Source organism: Anas acuta, chromosome 4 (genome assembly GCF_963932015.1).
Source record: "Anas acuta chromosome 4, bAnaAcu1.1, whole genome shotgun sequence".
NCBI classification, from domain to species: Eukaryota; Metazoa; Chordata; class Aves; order Anseriformes; family Anatidae; genus Anas; species Anas acuta.
The window spans coordinates 45,289,650-45,311,422 of NC_088982.1; the positions used below are offsets into that span (position 1 = coordinate 45,289,650).

The window sequence follows — 21,773 nt, forward strand, 5'->3', positions numbered from 1 at the left end:
TTCCCAACTGGAGAGTGTCTTGTGACAACAGTTGATCTGAGGAATTTTTAAGTAACTCAGGAGAAAAATGTATGGCCACAGCAGTAAATCTGCTCTTACAGAGTTATGCTTAAACTTCCATTGCCTTCTTTCAGTCTTATTTGAGAAACATGATAGGTATCAAAGCCCTTAGATGCAGGTGAGGTTTTGAGCTCTAGTGCGATCTGTTTACAGAAATAACAAATCACCAGTCACAGGCCATGATCAATTTAAGATTTGTTTCCTCTTCTTTTGTCTGAAGAGAAGTGGAAGAGGTGTTGCATATATACACATACACCCCTATGTAGGGAAAAAAACAAAATTATATATGCTCCCAACTTAGTTACACTAACATGAACAATGAATTGAATAATTGTAAGGTAGAAATGAATAAAGTTGTTGTAGCTTTGCTCTGAAATTGCATTTATGTGCAGAGGTAGCTGTAATGTGTTTACAGAGGAATCTGCTGTAACAGAAGCTTTTGTGCTGCAGAAGTTTGCAAGACTAATAATAGCAAGTAGCAGTACAAGGTTATTGTAGCCTCAAAGTGTGAGTAGTCCATGTTTTTAGGTGGATCACTTCCTTATTAGTTTTTAGAGAACTGTTTCATTGTAGAAGCCGAATTCCGTTGTATGAGAGCAGGCAAGTGAACAATTTTCTTTGAAAGCTTTCACGAAGCTGAAATATATTTTGGAGCAAAATCTGGTACCCTTAATGAGCAGTTCAGCTGCCTAGCAGGAAGTGAGCCATGTGACTATCCACAGATAATTTAAATTAACTTTCTGAACCTATGTTCAACATGACCTTACCATATTCCGCCTCCTCCCTCGACAACCTAAATAAACAAATTAGGAGCATAAGTCCATCAGTAAATTAACCCAGTTAGTTTTTAATGTTGAGTGGCTATTTTCTGCTTGAAAGAGCATAAAGGTAATATGTGTAGGGCTGAATCTTCCCTGTGTCATTTAACATTATGTAACTGTAACGTAAGGGGTTAGTTCCTATTCTGACTACTGGTGTGTTCTTTGCAGCAGAACTTTAGGTAGAGAGGTGGTTATTTGTGGCTTTTTTTGATAGAGACTGTGCTAAAAAAATGGTAAGTTTTTTTTTTTTTGAGGGAGAGAGGGGAGTCGATACTAACACCCAATCCCTTCAGATTGTTCTCATATATCACCTCCTAAAGCTTGCTGCGTTTTTTTTGTTTTGCTTTTATTTCCAGCCTCTAGCTGTGAAGATAGTTCACAAGATAACCATATTTCACTAACTCTAGTTGTAATGTGCAAGTACTGCAGTAGCACACTGGCCAAGCTTGCAGAGCTACTATGGACTAGCTTCAGGCAAGAGATCTCTTCTGAAACTTTAAGACCTACATACTGTAATCAACCATCCCCAAATCAGTTGTTCAAATGTGCACTGACTTTAATTTTTGATGTATCAAAATATGTCTCTGATTTGTAGAACAGCGCAGTCAAGGTAAGGGCTATGTGATTGCATGTCTTTCCATAGGCTTCAGTAACGGATCTTATTAAACACTATTTCAGGGAAATCATTCATCTGGTGAATGTGGATATGGCTAGATTCTCTATTCTGGACCTATGCTGTGTTGCACCAACCAGTGCCACCACTGTTATATGTCTGTATTACCATGGCACTGAAACCAAGCTAAGGCAGCTTGCTGAGAGGTGGAGGTTATTGGTGCAAGTTTAGAACCCCAACAGCATGATTACATGGCATTTGGTCTGTTTGGAGCACAGGTGGAGAGAATTCACACCTGAAAGAAGCATGAAGCAAAGTGAACCTGTGTTAGCCAGGATTAAGCTGGGTAAATGCACTATGTGGGTGTTAATTCCTACATTTACCATACTCACTTTACCATTTCCTTCCCCTGCAGTTCTGTATGGATTTCTGATGTATCATGTATGCATATTGTTTGTGCCAGACAGAAGGGCCAGAAGCTATACTAGGGAGAGCAGAACTGTTTCTTTCAGAAATAGTGATGTGTTAGGTAAATCTGGCAACCTGATGTTGAGAATAGATGAGTTTGACCAACATATGATCCTAGATTTGCAGTAAATCAGTAACGTCTTAAGCTCCAAAATTGCCTATGTATTAAAGAGACAATGGGATTTAGAATACAGAGTACTGTAAAACCAGCTACATTAGCCAGTGAAAATGCTTGAGAGATGCGTCTAAAATAGTAAATCTAATAAAACTGTACTAAGCAAGTATATGGATTGGGTCAGAGTTGTTTCTCCGCTTTCTTTAAAAGTGAACAAAAAACCATCACTACCTCCTCCAACCCCCAGACTGTTGTACTTCTACCAAATGCAGACTACCTGACTGACATTGGCATTAAAAAAAAAAAAAAAAGGGCGGAAAATCTTCATTTGGTTCTTCCAAAATAGTTTGATTTGACCTTTTGAAACATGTATTTTTATTTTAAGTCACAGTAGTTTTTACACATTTTGCCCTTTTCACTGCTGTATAAAATGTTTGGCTGTTTTAATTTGATACCATTTGTAACTTGCCAGATGTTGTCTAGTATTTATTAAATCTGCATTATAGGAATAATTCAAATTATGTTAAGCTATAAGCTTTGGTATTCTCAAAATGTTTCTAACAGTTATTTTTGTGAATTTATTTTCAATTTCCAGCACCCGGCCTCACTGGAATAGTTGGAGGGCGCCCTAGAGTGTAAGTGATTTTTTTAATTTTAAATCAAAGTCTTGCTTTCTTAATACTGAAATTTAAGGAATTTCTGCATTTCTTGGACTTTCCTAATTGTTTAGAAAATGATTGCTAATCATGGCCAAATAGCTTTTAAGTTTCCAAGTGTTTGCCAGGTATATGAATAACTGAAAGATAAATGACCTGGTATTTTTATTGATTTCTGATAAAATGCATCTATAATTCTTGTTTTGTGTGTCTAGGTCTCCAGTTTTGAAGCCATTTTTCTTCCATTATCCAAAAAGTGATGTCCAGGTAAGACTTACTACTTTTTAAAGCCTGCTCTGTTTTTTTTGAAGCCATTTGAAAAAAAATATGCTGACTTTGGCATTTTTTTCAGCAACTTTGAGTCGTGAAACTGCAAAATATAATGATAACATTGAAAAATATCTTTCCAGATCTCCCAGAGTGTTATTCGCACAATATTTAGAACAGTTGAACTTGCCAACCTTGCATTGTAATTGATGCAACTCTACTCTTCGTATGTGCTACTGGAAATAGCTGTTAAACTCAGTGATCTTCCTCCAATTAACACAGATTTTATCAACAGAGTTGGCTGAACCTTTTCCTTCTGACTACCCTGTCTATAAAAATGGAAGTAGACTTCTGTAATTTTACACTTTCTCCAATATAAGTAGAAGTCTGAAACACTAATGTGCTGTTGTGATGAGTATCATGGAGAAGCCTGTGAATGAGATCTATCTGTGACCATATTCAGTTCATAAGAATGTTTTTTTTCAGCCTGAAACACTGTGGTTTGGATGATTGCAATCCTAGGTGAGAAAGTACAGTGTAAGAGGAAACATTAAGCTAGAGCCGTACTTCTTTTCCATTATGCTTGTACCTGTGTGTAGTTTTAAGGCTTCAAGATAAAGCAGAGGCAGAAACTGGCTTTACTGAAAATACAAAATGTTTGGATTTGTAAATGTCAGTCCCTCTTTTTCTGAATATCATCCGACAATTCAGTAAATTAAATTAAGTATTTTAATTGGAGACTGCAGGCAAAAATGCATTATATGCCCTTCCTTTTCGGAGGCTTTTAACTGACTTTCAGTTACTGCGTACATATTTATGCTAAGGCATCCTAATAATTGATGCAAGAACTTTCTCACTCATTCACTTAATTGAAAAATTGACCAAAGGACAGAATGTTGTTCTGTGTTAGACAGCAACAGACCCACAAAGATCATCTAGTCCAACATCCTGACCACTTCAGGGCTAACCAGACGTTGAAGCATGTTACTGAGGGCATTATCCCAATGCCTCTCAAACAGTGACAGGAACAGGACATCAACCACCTCTCTAGGAAGTCTGTTCCAGTGTTTGGCCACCCTCATGGTAAAGAATTTTTTCCTAATACCTGGCCAGAACCTTCCTGGTGCAGATTTGTGAAGTTCAAGCACTTGTCATTTTTATGGTGGTTTATGTTTTGCTTTATATGAATGGCTTGTCTTTGCCAAGTTTAATATGTAATTATCTTCATGGAAGTTTAGCCTGCTGTTTTGTTTATCAAACTAAATGTAAAATTATTAATTAGCACTGTGTTCCAGACTTAGTAAAATGCCTGCTGAGATTAAATAGTAACCTAATTCAGCAGGGGAAGAAAGTGGTGTCTCTTACTCTTATTCCATACAGAAAATCAAATTCCTTGCTCTAAGTAACTAATCTGATGAACACACTGATATGCTAGTAAAAAAAATTTGTGACGTACTGCTGTTGAAGTGCAGCAAAGGTTATGTAAAAGCGTGGTGTAAGTGATTCAAGTCCTTGGTTCAAAGTTTTAGCTGGGTATTAACAGCAAAAGTCTAGCTAGAGATTACAGAGCAAATAAGGTATGAATTAACTGCTTTTCTAGATTGGAATTTCTATTGAAGTAACCTAGTATCTGACCTAAAACCAAAAATGCCACGTAAGGAGATTTTCAGATATGTTAATGTTGTCACAATAGGCTCTTTTGTTTTGTGTTTGATAACACTTTTCTGGATTTCAGGTTGGATTCAATATCACATTTGTTGTGTGTTGTTTTCACTGCTCTTATGCAATTGCCCCAATTTTACCATAGCTCACTAGTGGTTTTCCAGTGAAAGCAGTAGTTATTTTCTAAGTGTGCTTTTTTCTTGTTTAAAATGTAACCTAGAACTTTCACTGGGAAGAAGAATCCTAGCAAGCCTACTGAAGGCAAGAACTTTTCTGAAATACTTATTTTTATCTTCTCCTTGGATAAGCACTGGAGGCCTTTGTTGCTGTGTTCTTTCATAAGTTGTTCTCAGACTGCTGAGCAAAATGATCTTACATTTGCTGAGGACTGAGAACAAATGGTAATAACTGCTGCAGCCAAGTTGGTATACACTAGTTCACTGTAGCAGTGTAACATGACTGTATGTCTAAGTACTTACCACTGGACATCCTTCAATGCAGATGAAATAGATGCAGTTAATTTTTCTACGTTATTGTGCTGTATGACGTAACCAAAGGAACCTTTGCTTGCAATGTGTGTGAATTGCCCAATCACCTAACGAAATACACTTCAGGCTCTATTTTTTCAGACTACTTGGTGTTGAGGAAGAAGAGTTCCTCTTAGCTTAGGGATATGGTTTAGTGAGGACTGTAGTGTTAGGTCAGAGGTTGGACTCGATGATCTTGAGGTCTCTTCCAACCTAGAGATTCTGTGATTCTGTGATTCTTTTGTATTCTGTTCATGCAAGATGAACAGCATAGCGTTTTTTAGTTCATAGTGTCATCTCAACATAAAAATAAAACACCCATTATTAATTTGTTTCTGATGCTACCTATTCACCCATATTTCTGACTGATAGAGGTCATACCTGCTTGATGATGCAGGGTTGAGAAATCTCCCTTGTTAGGAAATGAAGGAGAAAAGTTATTTCTTCAGTGTGGAGGTGTAGGAATAGATTTTGAAGGGGAAAAATGTTGGACCATGGCAGTCACAGAAATAAAATGTACAAAGCTAAATTACCCAAGACTTTATAAATATTGTATCAGATGGACTTACCAGAGCTAGAGGTGAATGCCATAACTATTCAGCCATTGTATGTGTTCCCTTACAGAATCACTTTAGTTTTTTCCTTACAACAGAGACAACAGCATACAGAACAGTCACTTTACCATATTAAAGTACATTTCTTAATCTTTTTTTGATCTACTACAGCAATATGTTAAATTTATTCTATTATGAAAGCACATGATTTTTACGATTTCTTCCTTGTGCAAATATATTTTTAAGATGAGAATGGATCATTATTGTTTTTACTTTTTAAAAAGCAGGAGTAAAACCTTATCTACAAAGCTGTTACTAAAAATGTGCTAGATAATATTTCATTAGAAAAATGTTTTATTTGTGTGTTGCATTGGATTTCTGTGTAATTCGACAAATTGGAAATGGGTATTTTTTCCAGATCAGCTTGTTTTTAAATGGTCAGCATGTTGAGACATTTGAGGAAGATCTCACATTTACATCAGATGAACCTGTTCCCTATAATCCACCCAAGATTGACAGTGAATTGAAAGGTATGTTCATCTTCTCTTTTTCAATGTATCATTTGCAGTCTTTGTCCTATAAAATCATGTACTAAATTTTGTCCATGAAATATATTTTACCTTATAATGTGCATTTTAATTCGTTTTGCAAAACACTTAAGAAAAGTAGTTTAGGAAGGATGAAGATTAGCATCAAGCAATATAAAATGTATTTGAGGCTATAACAGGGCTAACAACTAATTAACAAGTAAATTGTTAATTAAAAACAAACAAAAAAAGCACCAAAGCCATAGACCCAAGAAAACACTTGAATGCTACTTGAAATTGAAACATTGCTTCGGAGTACACAGCAAATTTTGTTAATCCAGGACATAGTTGATCTTCTCTTAGATCAATATACTTGTGTTCAGAATGGAGGGTAGACATACAGAACCTTGTAATTTGGGTAAATAAATTCAGATATATTACATAAGTCAGGCATTATAAAAATGAACGAGAATGGGACCATCTGGAAATAATAACTTGAAAACGTATTAGAATAATGATCCCTTATGATCGGTCCTAATTGACTTTTCTAATCAATTTCTCTAAAGAAAGAAAGGAAAAAACTTGAAGGGTAAACCAATGAGCTGAAATGAGCAGGTGAGAATGTCTGCAACAAAAAGGATGTGTTCACTCTGAGTTGTTCATAGAAGTTAAGTATTAGGTAGTTTAAGAATTGCAGACACTTAGACATTTAAGATTTTCCATATCCTTTCTAATGTCAGAGCTAGATACTATATTTCCTAAAATTATAGCAGACTTCTTAATAAAGATTCTGGCTGGACAAAAAGGGAACTGTTACTCCTTCTCATCAGAGAAATTACATAATTAATTTAAAGCTCTGAATAGACAGTTTCAAACCTAAATCAGTTGACTTAAAATAAAGATTTATTTTTCTAAATACTTAAATATATTAATATTGAAAGTAATTTAGGTATTTGACTATGTGTATACTCAAAAAATACATATTTTCTAAAAGAATTATATCGTAGCATTTTGGTGCATTCATATAATTTATTCTCTATTCCAGATGAGTAGTATTTCTCAAAACTGTTATAGAATTGATAACTGTGACTTAGTTGGGGGTGTTCTGTATCATGTGGAGAATTTTTCAAATACATGTGTGGCTGTTTATTGCAATTTGAAAGTCACTGATACTGAATGCCTGTCTGCAGCGTGAGTTCTTTCTCTCCTGATGCGTGATCTTTTCACGCATCACTTCATTGAAGTTTTTGTGTATCCACAAATAATTGTAGGTCTTCAGTATGTTTTCAGCTCTTGATTATTTCTGTTGCAAATCAAAGTTTTTAGCGAAATCTCTATCTGGGACTCCAGTGAGGGCAGAGTAACATCAGACTGGGTGAGTTAAGGAGTAGGAAGTCACTGCTGTGTTTAACAGAAGGTTAACAAAGTTCCTGATTATTTTTTTTTTCATTTTTTATTTCAAGGCAACTGCATTGCTAAATATTGGAGAAACAAACAGTTCTGACTCCTTGTTGCTCTCAAATGCCTTCTTACCATTCAAGTTACCTCTCTGAGGTGCCTGACATCAGCATTTAAGTACTGAATTCTTCAAGCTTTATTCAGGCAAAACTCCTGTTTTGAGGGTCAGCAGAGCTCTGATTCGCCTGAGAAAGACCTCTAAACTTTTGCCCTTAGTTGTAAATAGAAATGTTTTCTGCCTGTGACAAAGTACTTACCTACTTATGTGGCTTAACGCATGGACAACATGCATGAGAAATAGACAGATGGGTTAGACTGTGAGAGAAGTAACTTCTGCTAAAACATTTTGTCAGCATTTAGTAAGGATGGAAGTATTTTCCTTGGTTTTGTGGTTATCTCAAGTGTGAGGGACTGTTAGTTGTCTTTGAACAGATAAGAGAAATATGCGAAAATGGATTTCAAAAATGCTGCTAGATGTGGTTCTGGGAGGGCGGAATTTGAAATTACCGTTTGCCCTAGCTTCGAAGAGAATTCTTCTGTAGATTTAAGATGTTTATTAAAAGAAAACAATTTCCTGATAAACAGATCATGGAGGATAAATCAATTAGGATAATAATAAATGAGAACACCAGAACACTATCTTGAACTAGTTTTGTTTAAATGGAGGCTGTCAAAGACTGTGTGAAATGTTGATGACTTCTACATCTTACATAGTTTGAACGCCATCACATTTCAGCCTTTGAAGAAACACTTTTTGTTTGAATTACGGATTGAATAAAATTATTTAAAATATATATCTGTGGTATACAGAGTATGGTAGGCTTGTTCAAAATAAGGAATGAGCCTTAAGTGGACTCTTTCAGATCCTCTTTTGATGTAGATGTTTAATCATAAATAATATTTCTCGGTTGAATAAATACACCCTTTAGTATTACCTGGCAAGCTTCATTGCACACTTCTGCTTGCTTTTTTCATGGAAGTGAGTATGGAAAATATTGAGCATTGCGCTCTTAACAAACCTCTTACGTTAACTCATTTATTGTATATTGTTACCATTTCAATGATTCTTTGCTGGTAATACATGAAACTTATGCTAGACTAAGCTATAATCACTTTCAGCTCGTGTGAGCATTCAGTAATTCTCTGTAGACAGAGTGGAATTGAAGGTGGTGACTGTTTGCCTGAGGCTGGTTTTACATCGTTAGCTGCCACAGTTCACAAAGTGCACATTTACCCATGCCTTAATAGTAGGTACACTTTAAATTGAACTTACCACTGTGTTAAACTTAAGTATTATTCAAACACTCATCGGTATCTTGAGGATGAATTTAAATTAACAGGTGTTGTTACACTGGTGAATACTTCTCAATGTGCCTCTAGCCAGTACTCCATATGTGGCACACCTACAGCATAACATCTTAGTATTGGGTCTTTTACTCTCTAAAATTAAACGAACAAACAGCAGTTGTTTGCTATTCTCAGCAGAAGCAGTAATGATACAGACAAGGAAGACTGACGGATTTTCAAATTGCATTGACAGACAATTACAGACAATTGAAGGTTATCCAGCGTATTTGATTTTCAAGACCATCGTTTCACTTCCTTGAAGTTTGAGTTTTTAACGCATTAGACTGAAAATGTGCTAACTGTGTGCCTTGGGCTAAATTTTCCTTTTTTAAACAAACAAACAAACAAAACCAAAACAAAACAGATAAAAGTTTTAGATGTTTGTCAGTTGCTTCTTGTGGCTGCTACCAACAGTTGTTTCACCAGAAACTGTGACAGAAAGCAGGAAGAATGCCACTTCTGTTGCATGAATGTTCACTCTAATGGGAATTCTATGTGCAAGGGTGTAGAATGTGTTACAGATATTGGCACAGGGGTGCCAGGAGAGCTGATATATCCAGAAGGAAGTTGGATCAGAAGCAAAGCAAGTTGGAAATGCCTGGATTCTCTCTGCTTTTATACATACATATATATATATATATAAATAATATATATATATAAATAAATATATAAAAAATATATAAAATATTAAAACCTACACTTCAAGTTTCAGTATTTGAATATATACTGAGAATAACTGAATAACTGAGAATATATGAGAATAACTGAAACTTGGTAGCAAGGTAAGCACTTCACCTCTCTTCTTTAGAGAACAGAAGCTAGGTGGTGGCAGCCTACTAGTTACTAATCAAGAATTGCAAGGGGTCTGTAAGTGTGTAACTAAACCATCAAACCTTGTTTAAGGTTTCAACAGGGTTGAATTTCTGGATTTGTGCATGAGTAGGATTGCTTTATTTTCTGATGTATAAATGGATAAAAATAACACCTTGTGTTCAGTAAAATACAATGATACTCAATCTTCATGAAGATTTGAAAATCTAATGTTCCAGACAAGTTTAAAAAAATAAAAATTCAAGACTGCTTTCCTAGTGTATGCATTTATGACCATGAAATACCTTTTCTTATATAACACTATGATATTTACAAAATTAGCTATTTGAGAAATAAATTTTCATCTATGCAACTGAATAATCCCCCTTCATAGCAGCACGTATGAAAGTGAGAGAGACATTGTCTTGAAATGGTCTTTTAAGTTAGGACACTTTTCTACACACAACTAATTATCAAGACATCAGTAGCTTCATGTGTTTTCCATCTGTACTGGAAGCAGAGAGATTTGTGTGTTAACAGTTGTAAGCTAGTCAATAAATAAGTAGCTGCTAAGCCACCTTCGTGGATACCACACTGTTAAAATGGAGATGAATTTTCATATTCAAGAGTGGTGGAAGGGGGATGCATGGCACAATATTCAGCTGTATAAAGGTAAAAGGGATTTAGATGAAAGGTCAAAAATGATCAATTTTTGTAATTTTCACCCTAGCTTCACAACTTGTCCTATAGGTGTTCCAGTAGGAAGAAAGCTTTTAATTTTTTTTTCTCAAGAAAATACTACAAACAATGCAGAATGCCAACACTTTAAAGGCAATTACTTCAAAATGTACCATTATTTGTAGCTATCATTAATATGCCTTTTTTTTTTTTTTATATTGTATAGATCTGCCAAGTGGTCCCCATACTTACCGCTTAGAAGATCTTGCCTATACTAGAAGTGGAGACAAAGGCAACTCTGCAAACATAGGTATTTTGCTTTATCTTTCTTTCTAAAGTGATGTAAGACTTCCAAATAAGAGTTAGGCATCAAGTGATCTTCTTAATTTTTGGGAAATCTCTTAGAGAACTTGATTATTTTATTGCCTCGGTACTCAAAGAAAATGTAATCCATATAAAACAAGGATCTTAATGATGAAATATCTGTAGGTCTATGTTCAGTAACTGTTTGAAATCTGGGGTATTAAATAATATCTTTATCATACTCCAAAGCTTTGTTTAGGGTTGCAAAGATCAAGCATCCCAAAGTTAGGAGATGCCTTTTTTTTTTTTTTTTTAAGGTTTCCTTTACATGTTAGTTGCTGCTGCTTCCTGTATCTGTTATGTAATGCAATCTCTTGGTTGTCTGAACATGTGTAATATCTCTACATGTGAAGTTTATAACATGTATATGGCTAAAACATCAATAGTGTTAGGAAATAGCAAAGTTGTTCTTGCATGTAAGAGAATGTTTAATTAAGTTGTTAATCCAAATGGTGTATTTCAGTATGAAGTCTTTACATTTGATTGTGGTGCTTCTTGCATTATTTAATAATTCCTTCTATTCCTTACTTCTGCATGCAACAATTGGCTCTCTTACTTGTTGGAAGATGAGAGCGTGTGGTGTTCAAAGCTCAGTATGAATTAAAAGGTGCGTTTGGGATTTGATTTGCTATCAGCTGTCATGCTAAAAACTGATGGTTTGTTCATTTATATTTGAGGAATACAGTTCTCTTGTCCTTGTTTTTGAAACCTTTGTTGGTTGAAGAATAAAAGATTTGGTTTTTTGTTCAATTTGTAGTTGACCATTATTGTAGTATATCATCTGCAAATCATAAACGATGCATACATTGCTAACAGACTTCCCCAGATATAAAGAAACTAATCCTTTATTAAAGAACAACAGCAAACTTGACCTATGAGATGAAATTAACTTGGAAGTTCTCAGATAAAAAGATCTGTGACGCAAATCTGCTTTCATGATCGTGCTGTGGAACCTTGGCTTCAACATACAGTTATCTGAAGCTTATCAAAGCATACTTACAGCAATAAAAACTTAATTATAATTTCTTGCACTTAATCAGTAGTGGGGCAAGAACCAAAGCTTCAGTCGCCATGCTCACAGCTGATCAGATTATGCCTTGTTACGGTTAATCGCAATTACTTTTCGAAATCACACAAGCCATTTAGGGGAAGAGAACTGCACGTGGGTTGTTCATTGGTATCTTGTTGGTTTTTCTTCAGGTGTTTTCCAGTGGCTGGGACCACTTGCATCCAGAAAAATAATGGTTAATATCATGTAGTCTTGGAGCCTTCTTCCATATCATGCTCCTCACAATCTCTCTGCTGACAGAGGGAAAGCTGTCGTGCTACTTTATTCAGGAGCTCATTAAAGAGGATCCATATATACAGTTCCAATTGAGAGGATGACTTCAAGTCAGTTTTGAAAGGATAATTTCAATTTGGTTTCAGTAGCTCATATTCTAACTCATGCTAATCATACCTAACAGGTGTCATAGCACGGCATCCCCTCTACTATCCATACCTAAAGAAAACTTTAACTGCTCAAGCCCTGGAGAACTACTTCCAACACCTTTTAGAGCGAGAAAAACCTGAAGAAGAACTAGTAACAAGGTGAGTAGCTAGCTGTGCAGTTCAGTTGTGAAATAAATACATGATGGTATCAGAAATTATTTTAAAGGATATTAACTTAAGTTTTGCAAACCTGTGTATATTTAACATCTAAGTGTCTTCCTTTGCATTGTTTTTAAATAACAACCTGAGGGGTAGTCATGGGAAAAGAAAATGAATTCAGTTCCCTCCTGAAGTTGGACAAAGGGAGTAAATCAGTTCATTTCACATTTTGCATCCTAATCCTCTGCCAGTAGACAGCATACGTAACATTTTTGTTTTCATGCTACCGTGGGATGATGCTCAGATCTTTTCTGGGGACTGACAAGTAAAACATACTTATGTTCTTGTAGAATGAGGTAATAGTGTTTATCTGTATATGTCCAGTAAAAGTCAACAGGTTTTAACTTTGGTGTCTCATTAAAAACAAACAAGAACTTTGTTCTAATAAACTCTCCAGTCTTCTAAAACCTGTTTTGGTATAGAGTCAATTACTCTGCAACAATGGACATTCTGCCAAAATCATGTATTTCTGTAGGTGCTGGGAAACTATTAAGTGTCTTTTTGCTTGTTCAGAGCTTGAGTCAGAAGGGTGCATCTCAAAGTTCAGAGTGTGGTGCTATTTTAATTTTTGATTTTGTTAGTTGTGCTGTTCTTTCTCTTGATAAGCAAATCAATGCACTTGATGCACTTGCCCACTGTTTCATAAGTGCTAACAAATCTATGGATCTAGTGAATTCTAATATCAAGAAAGAATTGAATTTCCTCTGAAACAGAGTGGAGATAGGAGAAAAAAAGTTAGGCCTCCTAATTATACATATAGAAATTGATACATTATGGTTCCTTAATGCTGTTTATGTTCATAAATAAAAGTTGAAATTTGCTGTGTCTGGGTAAAGCCAATTGATTTTGATTAATTAATTAATTAATCTGTTCCTGGTTTTGGCTTCCTTTAATGATGTGATAATGGAGTTCTGTGAGTGAATTGAAAAACTACTGGGGTGCTGAGGGGGGGAATAGATTCTTATGTGGAAATGTTTAGAACTATGATTATGCTCACGTGCTTCAGTCTCTGTAGTTGCTTTTGAGTTATTTATTTTTAGTTTTTACTGTCATAAAAAAGCCTATCCTATTCTTTCAGCAGTTAATCAGAGTTTTTCTGGTGCATAGCAGTGACGTGCAAGCTCAACATGAAAAGTTAGACTAATCTAAGTGAAGCTAAGGAACAGAGTTGAATGCAGACAGAAATTGGCTTTAAATTTAGAAAAGGATAACAGTCTTGAATTCTGCGAATGCACATACAAGTCTTCTGACAGGTACTGCCTTTAAAAATAACGTCAATGCTACAGTAAGGTGCAGGGTAGCCACAAGATCATGTGAAAGATTTTTTTTTTTTTTTTTAATGCATGTGAAAGACTTTTTCTTTAGGCATTTTGCCCTCTCTCTTTCTGAGACTAGGTTATATGTGGTGTTGCATATACGAGTCTTTAGAAATGGAGAGGTGGTCATTCTAAAGAAGTACTAGAGAGTGAATATGATTGGAGAAGGGAAAGTTCTTCAATAGATAAAACTTGACTAGTTTATAGCATTTGCCATACTGATAACTTGCTCATCTCTTATCAGCACTGGAATTATACACAGCTTTCATCCTCAATTCTGCAGTTACATATTTCCATTATATAGGGCTGTATCTCTATTAAAACTTCTCACAGATACACTTCTTTTTGAGGATTTTTGAAGAAACAGAAAAGAAACTTTTCATTTCTGGTCTCAGGTTAGTTATTTAAGAAGGATTGTCCATCTATCATGGGAGAACTTGCTGCTTTTGTCTTCTCTCTCTGAAGTATGGTTATCTTCTCTGTCTTTTGAGAACATTCTAGTGCTCAGAAAAACAATATGACAGCTAATTGCTTTCGATGGGATTTTTTTACTAGGAGCTGAAAAACAAAACTACTTTTCTGTGGATACAGATGCTTTTAAATTGATTTTTGTATGTGTATTTATTATGCGGGGAAAAAACACCTCATGTAGCTCTCTACAGTATATTTCATCTGCAGACATCTTTTTTAGTCTATGTATTCAGCTTCTGCTTTTTTCGTACAGGAGGAATGATGTCTTTTTATCAATATAAATGCAATAAACAATATTTATAACATTATAATTTCTGTGTATTTTCACAGGAAATTCACAGGGAAACATAACTTCTTTGAATAAGTATGGACATTACTTTAGGGGAAGTAGTTAAGCAGCCCCCCCTGTTGAGAATAAGTGTAGGAATTGAGCTACAACAGTGAATTTTCATTATTTTATTGGTTTCTGTCACAGCCTTATTCTTTGAAAAGTTTGTGTTCTGTGCTCTTAAAAAGCAGCTCTTAAACATTATGTAATCATGCAATTCAATCAAAAGCTTTTCTTTTAGATCTCACTCAATTTAACTTAAATTGTTTAATGATGTTGGGTAAATGCATGGCAACGTGACTGGTGTATTGTTGCTGCTTAGGACTATTATGATGGTTGTTTCTTTGTAGGTTTTTCAGGGTAAAACTTTTCAGTCTATTGTTTTGGTATACCTGTAGTTCTCATAGCATATTGTCATTTGTAATTTGCATAGGGTTTTTTAACCAAAAAATTTGCAAGGTTATCTGATCCTTGCTGTGTGATTGATTATGTTATTAAATTTAATGTGTTCCATAGATGACTTATTGTTGAAATTGCTTTATTTTTCATATGCTTGTTTGGTAGAGCACTGTTGGATTAATAAAAAAAATAAATTTTAAAAATAAAATGGAATCCTGCTTTCCCAGTGAATATGCCTTTTAAGCATGATAATGTTGCCTGGCAACCAGATTTAAAGGAAGGTCAACAGAATGAGAGCAGCAAATTTCTTGCTAATAACAGCTAATAATGTTAATAATAAATAAGAATGAAAGAGTAGAAAGAACAATGACAAATCATTTCCTGGGAGTTGCGTGCAGATATACTGATTGGTGCTTGCAAGAGCATAATGAGAATGAAGTGTTTGCCAGGCTGTTCAACAGAATCGTAGGTTGACCACATTTGCTTCCATGAAAGGTTTAGGGCATCTCCCCAGGACACAAGGGCATGCTGAGTAGTGAGTATCAGCAACAGCCATAATTTTCACAGCCCTAAAAAAAGGGATTGGAGAAAAACCTCAGAATGACAGAATCAGCTGTACAACAGTGCTTCAAGAAATTACATCTCTTTTGGAGCACAGATTTTGAAGAATCTTTTGCAAACAGATGATTATCAGATAGATGACTAAAGAAATTCGGGCAGCATTGGAGGAAATATGATTTAAACTGTAGCAGTCAAACATTCAGAGACATGGTAAGAGTCAGATAAGGTCTTTTTTCAGTCACTCGTCTTGCTGATGATCTGATGAAATCTTTTACTAAGGGAGAAAAAGGGAAAGCCATCAAGGCCTTAGATAAATAAAATATTGCAGGAAGGCAAAAACCAAGAAGCACTGGAAGAGTACAAGGAAGTAGACAAAACACTGAAAAACTATGAAGGGACGGGAAAATAGAAATATGATAGACCTATTTATGGAATTTGAAATAGCTTTGTTAGGAAACCACAAAGCCATTTGACAAACTTCTACAAAAGTTTCTGAATTGGAACTGCACTAGCCAAAAGCAAGGATGGAAAAATGCTTACAGTGGCGGTGGAACAGAAAAATGGGTCAGTTACACTAAAATAAAATAATTTTATCTTAACAAAGCACATGGCTCCAGCAGAGTGTTGAAGTGTAGCTTTACTTGTTGTTTGTTATAAAATTCTCTATTGTTAGTTGTACGAGTTTGAGTTAGTGACTCGTAGTTATTTCTCAGTAATGGAGAGCATGACTTCCAAATCAGCTGGCAGTCATTGTCAGCAAAACTGAGTTCTGGGAACTACGTGATTGTATTTTTCAGCATTAGAAGTAGGAAATATTAAAAATACTTCCTTCTGTCCATTTTTGTTAACTCACACTGACTGGATTTGAACCTCTTGCCTATGGAGCTTTCTATATGGAGAAGAAAGAGGGAAGGAGCAGGAAACTACCTTACTAGAAATCATTGAGTTTTGAAGTTGAATAATAAGAGACTGATTGCTTTATGATCCTCTTTTAAAACTGTCAGATATAGTTGATTTGGGGTAAGGGTGAGGAATGAGAAGTCAGGGAAAGCCATGGTTAACCATCAGTTAACTTTTAGACTTGTTTCATCAGTGAGGATGCTACCATGAGCATCCAAATTTTTGCATGTTGTCTTTTTTTTTTTTGCGTGTGTGTGTGTGTGTGTTTTTTTTTTTTTTCCTTCAAAATCTCCAGAAAAGAAAAGAAAAGAAAAAAGTAAACTTTATTTTACAGGTACGAGTTGCCAGGAGTCCATGGATTAAATTTTGTTCTGAAGAATTCCCTTGGTGGTGGTGGCATAGCATCCCTGAGAAGTGATCCACAGGCATGTATTGATTTAATGCATTTTTATCTTCTGTGACTAGTATCGCACAGTCTCTTCCATCTTTACGAGCTGGAACTGTAAGCTTTTGTTTTTGACTCTGTAGTTCCTATTCATTTCCTATTAGCGTACATTATCTACATCATTGTTTCAAGGTTTGAAAACAGCATAGTGAAGTAGAGAGTTGATGTAGAATATCTGGTGAAAAAGGTACGTACAAGATAACTGATCTGAAGATTCTCTTAATAGATTGTCCTTACCTGTGGTTTTAGATGGACCAACTAAATTAGCTTTTCAAAAGGCTGTTTTGGAGAATACAAATTTACTGCACAATTCTGATAGTGTTTCCTAGTACACACAGAAACCATCAGCTGTGCACTGACTCCTCTAGCTTAAACCATAATTAATATAGTTAAATTATTATTAATATAAATCTGAAAGAGATACAGATATATAGATATGTATCTGAAATAGATACATAGATCTTTTGTGTTGACCATATTATGCGGATTATTATGCAAATTATTTTTTTGCAAGTGTACATTTTGATTATTAAATATTTGAGACATCTAAACCTGATGATGAGATCTCTTAACATGGCAGTCCTATAGCTACAGTAAAGCATAGTTCTGCCACTACAGGCTGAGAAATGCTCAAGTGTACAAATAATCTCAGGATAGTCAATAGGTTTGTTCACAAAGTGAGATGACGCTAGGTATGAATTGGACAGCAGAGCTGAATAATAATCAATAAATTGATTTTAGCAGTAGGTAACAAATTGAAGGAACTATTCAGTCTTAAGGATTAAATGCTTGAAGACTCAACTGTGTAGTATTTCTTACTTATTTGCCTCATTTGTGAATTAATGTAATAAAATGAAAAGGTAAACATAGCATATAGAAAAAAGTATAATTTGAGTGAATATATAATCCAAGTCTCGATGAAAAACTCACCCAAAATCTGTATAAAGGTATATAGAGGTAAATACACATTAAACATACAAAACATGCTGAGTTCTTACACTGATGAAAGGACTCTTACACTGATAGGAAAAAAAATAAATCCCATATGAAACAGTTTTGATTTACGAAGGTTATATATTTAGATAGAATGATGATGTGTTGCTTATCTTTTTTTTTTTCTTACAGGGCAAAGCACTCGGGCAGATGCTGCTGGATTTCCAGATTAAAAATGTTCCTGATTTAAAATCACTGATAGAATAACAGGTGTTTGATACATATATTTTTTTTTAACACTGAGCAGTATAAAAATACTATAAGCAAGAACTGGCTTCTTAAGTCAGACTTATAAAAGTCACAGAGGAGAAATTAGTGACAGTTCTCTCTGAGGCTTAGCTTAAATGGCACAGATTAGCAACTGTTTTGAGTAATAGCAGACTAATAGCTTTGTCTGTGACTGATAACATTTCCTGTCTAGATAATACATTGGATGAAGAATTAATTTATTTCCTGTAAAATAGAATTAAACAAATTGCAACATTTAATTATGAGACAAGATAATCTTTGTTCCAAGATGAAAATTGCCTCCTGTTCCGTTCATCTCTTTTCCTTCTCTAAATCTTTATTTAAAAACTAAATGGACTGATATAGTTGAACTCCTGTCAACTGTATTTGACCTGCACATAGAGCGAAGTTAGGTAACCTGATGTGCGTCGCTAAAAAGTTAGCACTGGAGAACAGCTTTCCCTATAGAATGACAGAACCACTAAGGTTGGAAAAGACCTCCAAGATCACCTGGTCCAACTGTCCCCCTACCACTGATGTTACCCACTAAACCATGTCCCTAAGCACAAGGGCAGTATAGGGCAGTAAAGAAATGTAATGGTAACAATTACATATTAACTGATAGTAAATCAGTTAATTAATAATCACCTTTGCTGGTGATTCACTGAACTGCCAGCACTTTGTCCAATTAATGACAGATTTCTTTACTATTCCCAACATCTCAGTGATGAATCCATCAGTTGAAAAGCACTAACCAGTAACAAATTGTGATCCTTGGTAAGGGAATCAATTGGAAAATGCAGACAGGAGAATGGTGTGAGCTGGTGTGAGCTCCGCTATCTGCTCACTCTCTCTTGCAATGAGGTAGTCCTAGCAGGGAGAAGGTGGGACCAGGCAGTGCAGGTGTGCCTTGTTTTCTTTCGGGCCTGCTAAGTCTTTATTTTGTGTACCAGAGTCCTGTCTGGATTAAGTCTATTTGGCTGTCATTTGCATTGCATTTCCCGCAGAATGGTCTGCAAGCCATCTACAGAAAGGTTTGTCTCCTGCTGTGAAGGAGTCCTGTGCTGAATGAAGTGCACTCTTGTTTCTGTTCCGACTGCCGGTTACCACTATTTCCTTTTTTGCATCCAACCTTCTCCCTAGCAGCAAAATATTACTACCATGCTCAAACTAGGGTACTCCTAGACCATTTCACTTAAATAAGCAAGCAGACACTCTAAGATCCTTGTCATGCTGCTTATGGCAATATCAGGATGCAACTTCTCTCCTAATAGCTGTCTGTATTTCCTCCACAAAAGTCATATGAATATTACTCTGTATGTTCAGATGTATTTTATTCAGAAGTTAATCTTTCCCTTTATTTTGGGGAGACTGTATTACTTGTTTAGTGCTGACAAAATGAGGTGTTACTAATAATATCGTGGAAAAAATATGAAGATAAGTATTTTGTAAACCACCAAAACTCTTCAGTTTTAGTAAATCTCAGTCTGTGCTATTATTATTAATTTCCTTGCTTTTTGATTTTAATGAGGACTGCACAAGGAATTGTTCCCACCTTTTTCTGTGGTCTTGTTCATTTGACTTGAAGGTATAAGTGAAAGCATTATCCATCTAAACATGTTACTCTGTTAGCCAGTTGAAAGTTCTACCTGTGTAATCATCACGGTTCAATCTATTTGTCACGAAAAATGAGTCAGTACTTCATTGCAGAAAAGTATCCAACTTTATAATTTTAAAGGGAAAAGGGTGTGCTGTTTTTATCATGTTTACATTCATTGTTCGTACAGAAAACTTGTTAATAATTTGGAAGCCTGTTAGTTTAGCAAAACATACAAATGTATTGAGAGGAAATTAAAAAAAAAAAAAAGTGATAAACCTCAATAGCAAACCTACAAGGATAAAAAGGCTACAGTAAATATACATGTATGTAGTTTACTGTATATGCTGCTTAAGTGACTCTGTAAATGTGTATGCAACTATTTTAGAATTAAAGTATACATTTATAAGTATTAATTTGTTCAAGTCATTTAAGTTGTTTTTTCTCCTGGAAGACAGTGCTACTTAGTTCAGAGGTTCTTAATGTTCTGTTTGGGGGTTCTTTCACTTACTTGCAGTTTCATGCTTTGCCTTGTTGGTTCCCTTCTTCCTTCAGAGTTTATCTCTTGTGTCCCTGGTCTTTGTTAAATACAAAAACTGAAAAGAGCAATACGATGTTGTAGAGGGTTGGTCATTTACAGCTCTACAATAGAGTCTGTAATTTGTTTAAAAGAACTGTACGGTGTTCAAGTGGATTGGATATGGGACTACAAAGGGGTTTTTTATCTGTGGAATTGCCCTTTTGGATGCTGTGAAACCATCCTTCACAAACATGTTTTCTGTCCATTATTTCTTTCAGTGCACCAGCTTAAATCGAGTGGCATTTCCTTTCAGATACTTTTCTTGCAAAACATATCCTCCAGAAATCCCTATCCAAAGTTTTTATCCCCCTTAGTATGTTCTGAATTCACGATCCTGTACTTGTTCCAGCAATCCCAGCTGACCTGAAAGCTTGTTAAAGCTGCATTTGCTTGTTAATCTACAGTAGAAACTGAGCAATTGAAAACAAAGTTTGATTAAAACAAATTGTACTGGAAGGTGAGCATGCATGCAGCCAGCATTGGCTTAACTTCAATCAGTTAACAAATGCATTTCACTTGCTTGTTAAACCGGGGCTGTTCCTCTTATAGGCAAGTACTCACCCACCCTTCCAGTTGCCTTTCTTTCCTGCTTTTTCCCTGTTGTGTTACATGTGAGGGCAGGATGGAAATAATAACGACTAAAATTCTAAAAACAAGGATCCTTCTAATGGCTTTCAGTGTAATGGAAGCTGGCTCACACCTCTTACCTGGGAATTTGTTGTGCTGCAGCTCAAATGCAATACAAAACAAAGGCTGCATTTTCTTTTTCACCTCTGAAAGCTTCATTACTGTATCTTACCTAAATCTCAAGAATAAATCATGGGGTCTATCATGAAATTATTCTATAGCAGCTAGCAGTCCAAACAAGTACTTTTTTTCCTGTGTTATATTTAATACTTCAAATGATTTTGCCAGCTTTCAGGCAATTTAATCTGTCTAATGAAGGTATAAAAGTTACAGCACAAAAGCAGTCCAAGAGGATGGGTAAGAAGTCAGCCATTGGAGTCCCAGTTTGAGGCAAAAAAGTATGTTTTCAATTTAGCCATCTCCAGTGAAACGATTCTTACATTTTTTTTTTTTTATTTTTTTTTTACCTTTGAGCAGAGGAAAAAAATAATGGTAAGTATACATTTAAATTCTGTTTTGCATGGTGGCAGTTTGAGAGAAGTGTTGCAACCCTTGGAATTTGACTACAGAAAATGGCATGTAGGTTTTCCTTTCGATATTCTGAATGGTTTAATTCAGCAATGAGTTTATCATATTAAGCATAATTCAGAAATGAGTTTGTACTAAGTGTTTTACATAGACAGTTTCAGGGTAGTGATGAAGCATTATTGGGATGGCGTTCGCTTCCTGCCACTGTGTGTGTGTTTAGCTGG

General features: G+C 35.3%; 1 protein-coding gene across 2 annotated transcripts in view; it reads left to right on the plus strand.

The window, feature by feature from the left end:
* LOC137856085 (uncharacterized) overlaps nt 1-20,226 on the plus strand; it is a 56,950-nt gene extending 36,724 nt beyond the window's left edge. For both annotated transcript variants that reach the window (XM_068681029.1, XM_068681030.1), the window contains exons 14-19: nt 2,673-2,712; nt 2,949-3,000; nt 6,162-6,273; nt 10,790-10,873; nt 12,393-12,516; nt 16,886-20,226. In XM_068681029.1, coding sequence (XP_068537130.1) covers nt 2,673-2,712; nt 2,949-3,000; nt 6,162-6,273; nt 10,790-10,873; nt 12,393-12,516; nt 16,886-17,012 — 539 coding nt within the window. In that variant the 3' untranslated portion in view covers nt 17,013-20,226. The remainder of the gene's footprint in view (nt 1-2,672; nt 2,713-2,948; nt 3,001-6,161; nt 6,274-10,789; nt 10,874-12,392; nt 12,517-16,885) is intronic.
* Nucleotides 20,227-21,773: the final 1,547 nt, after the last annotated feature.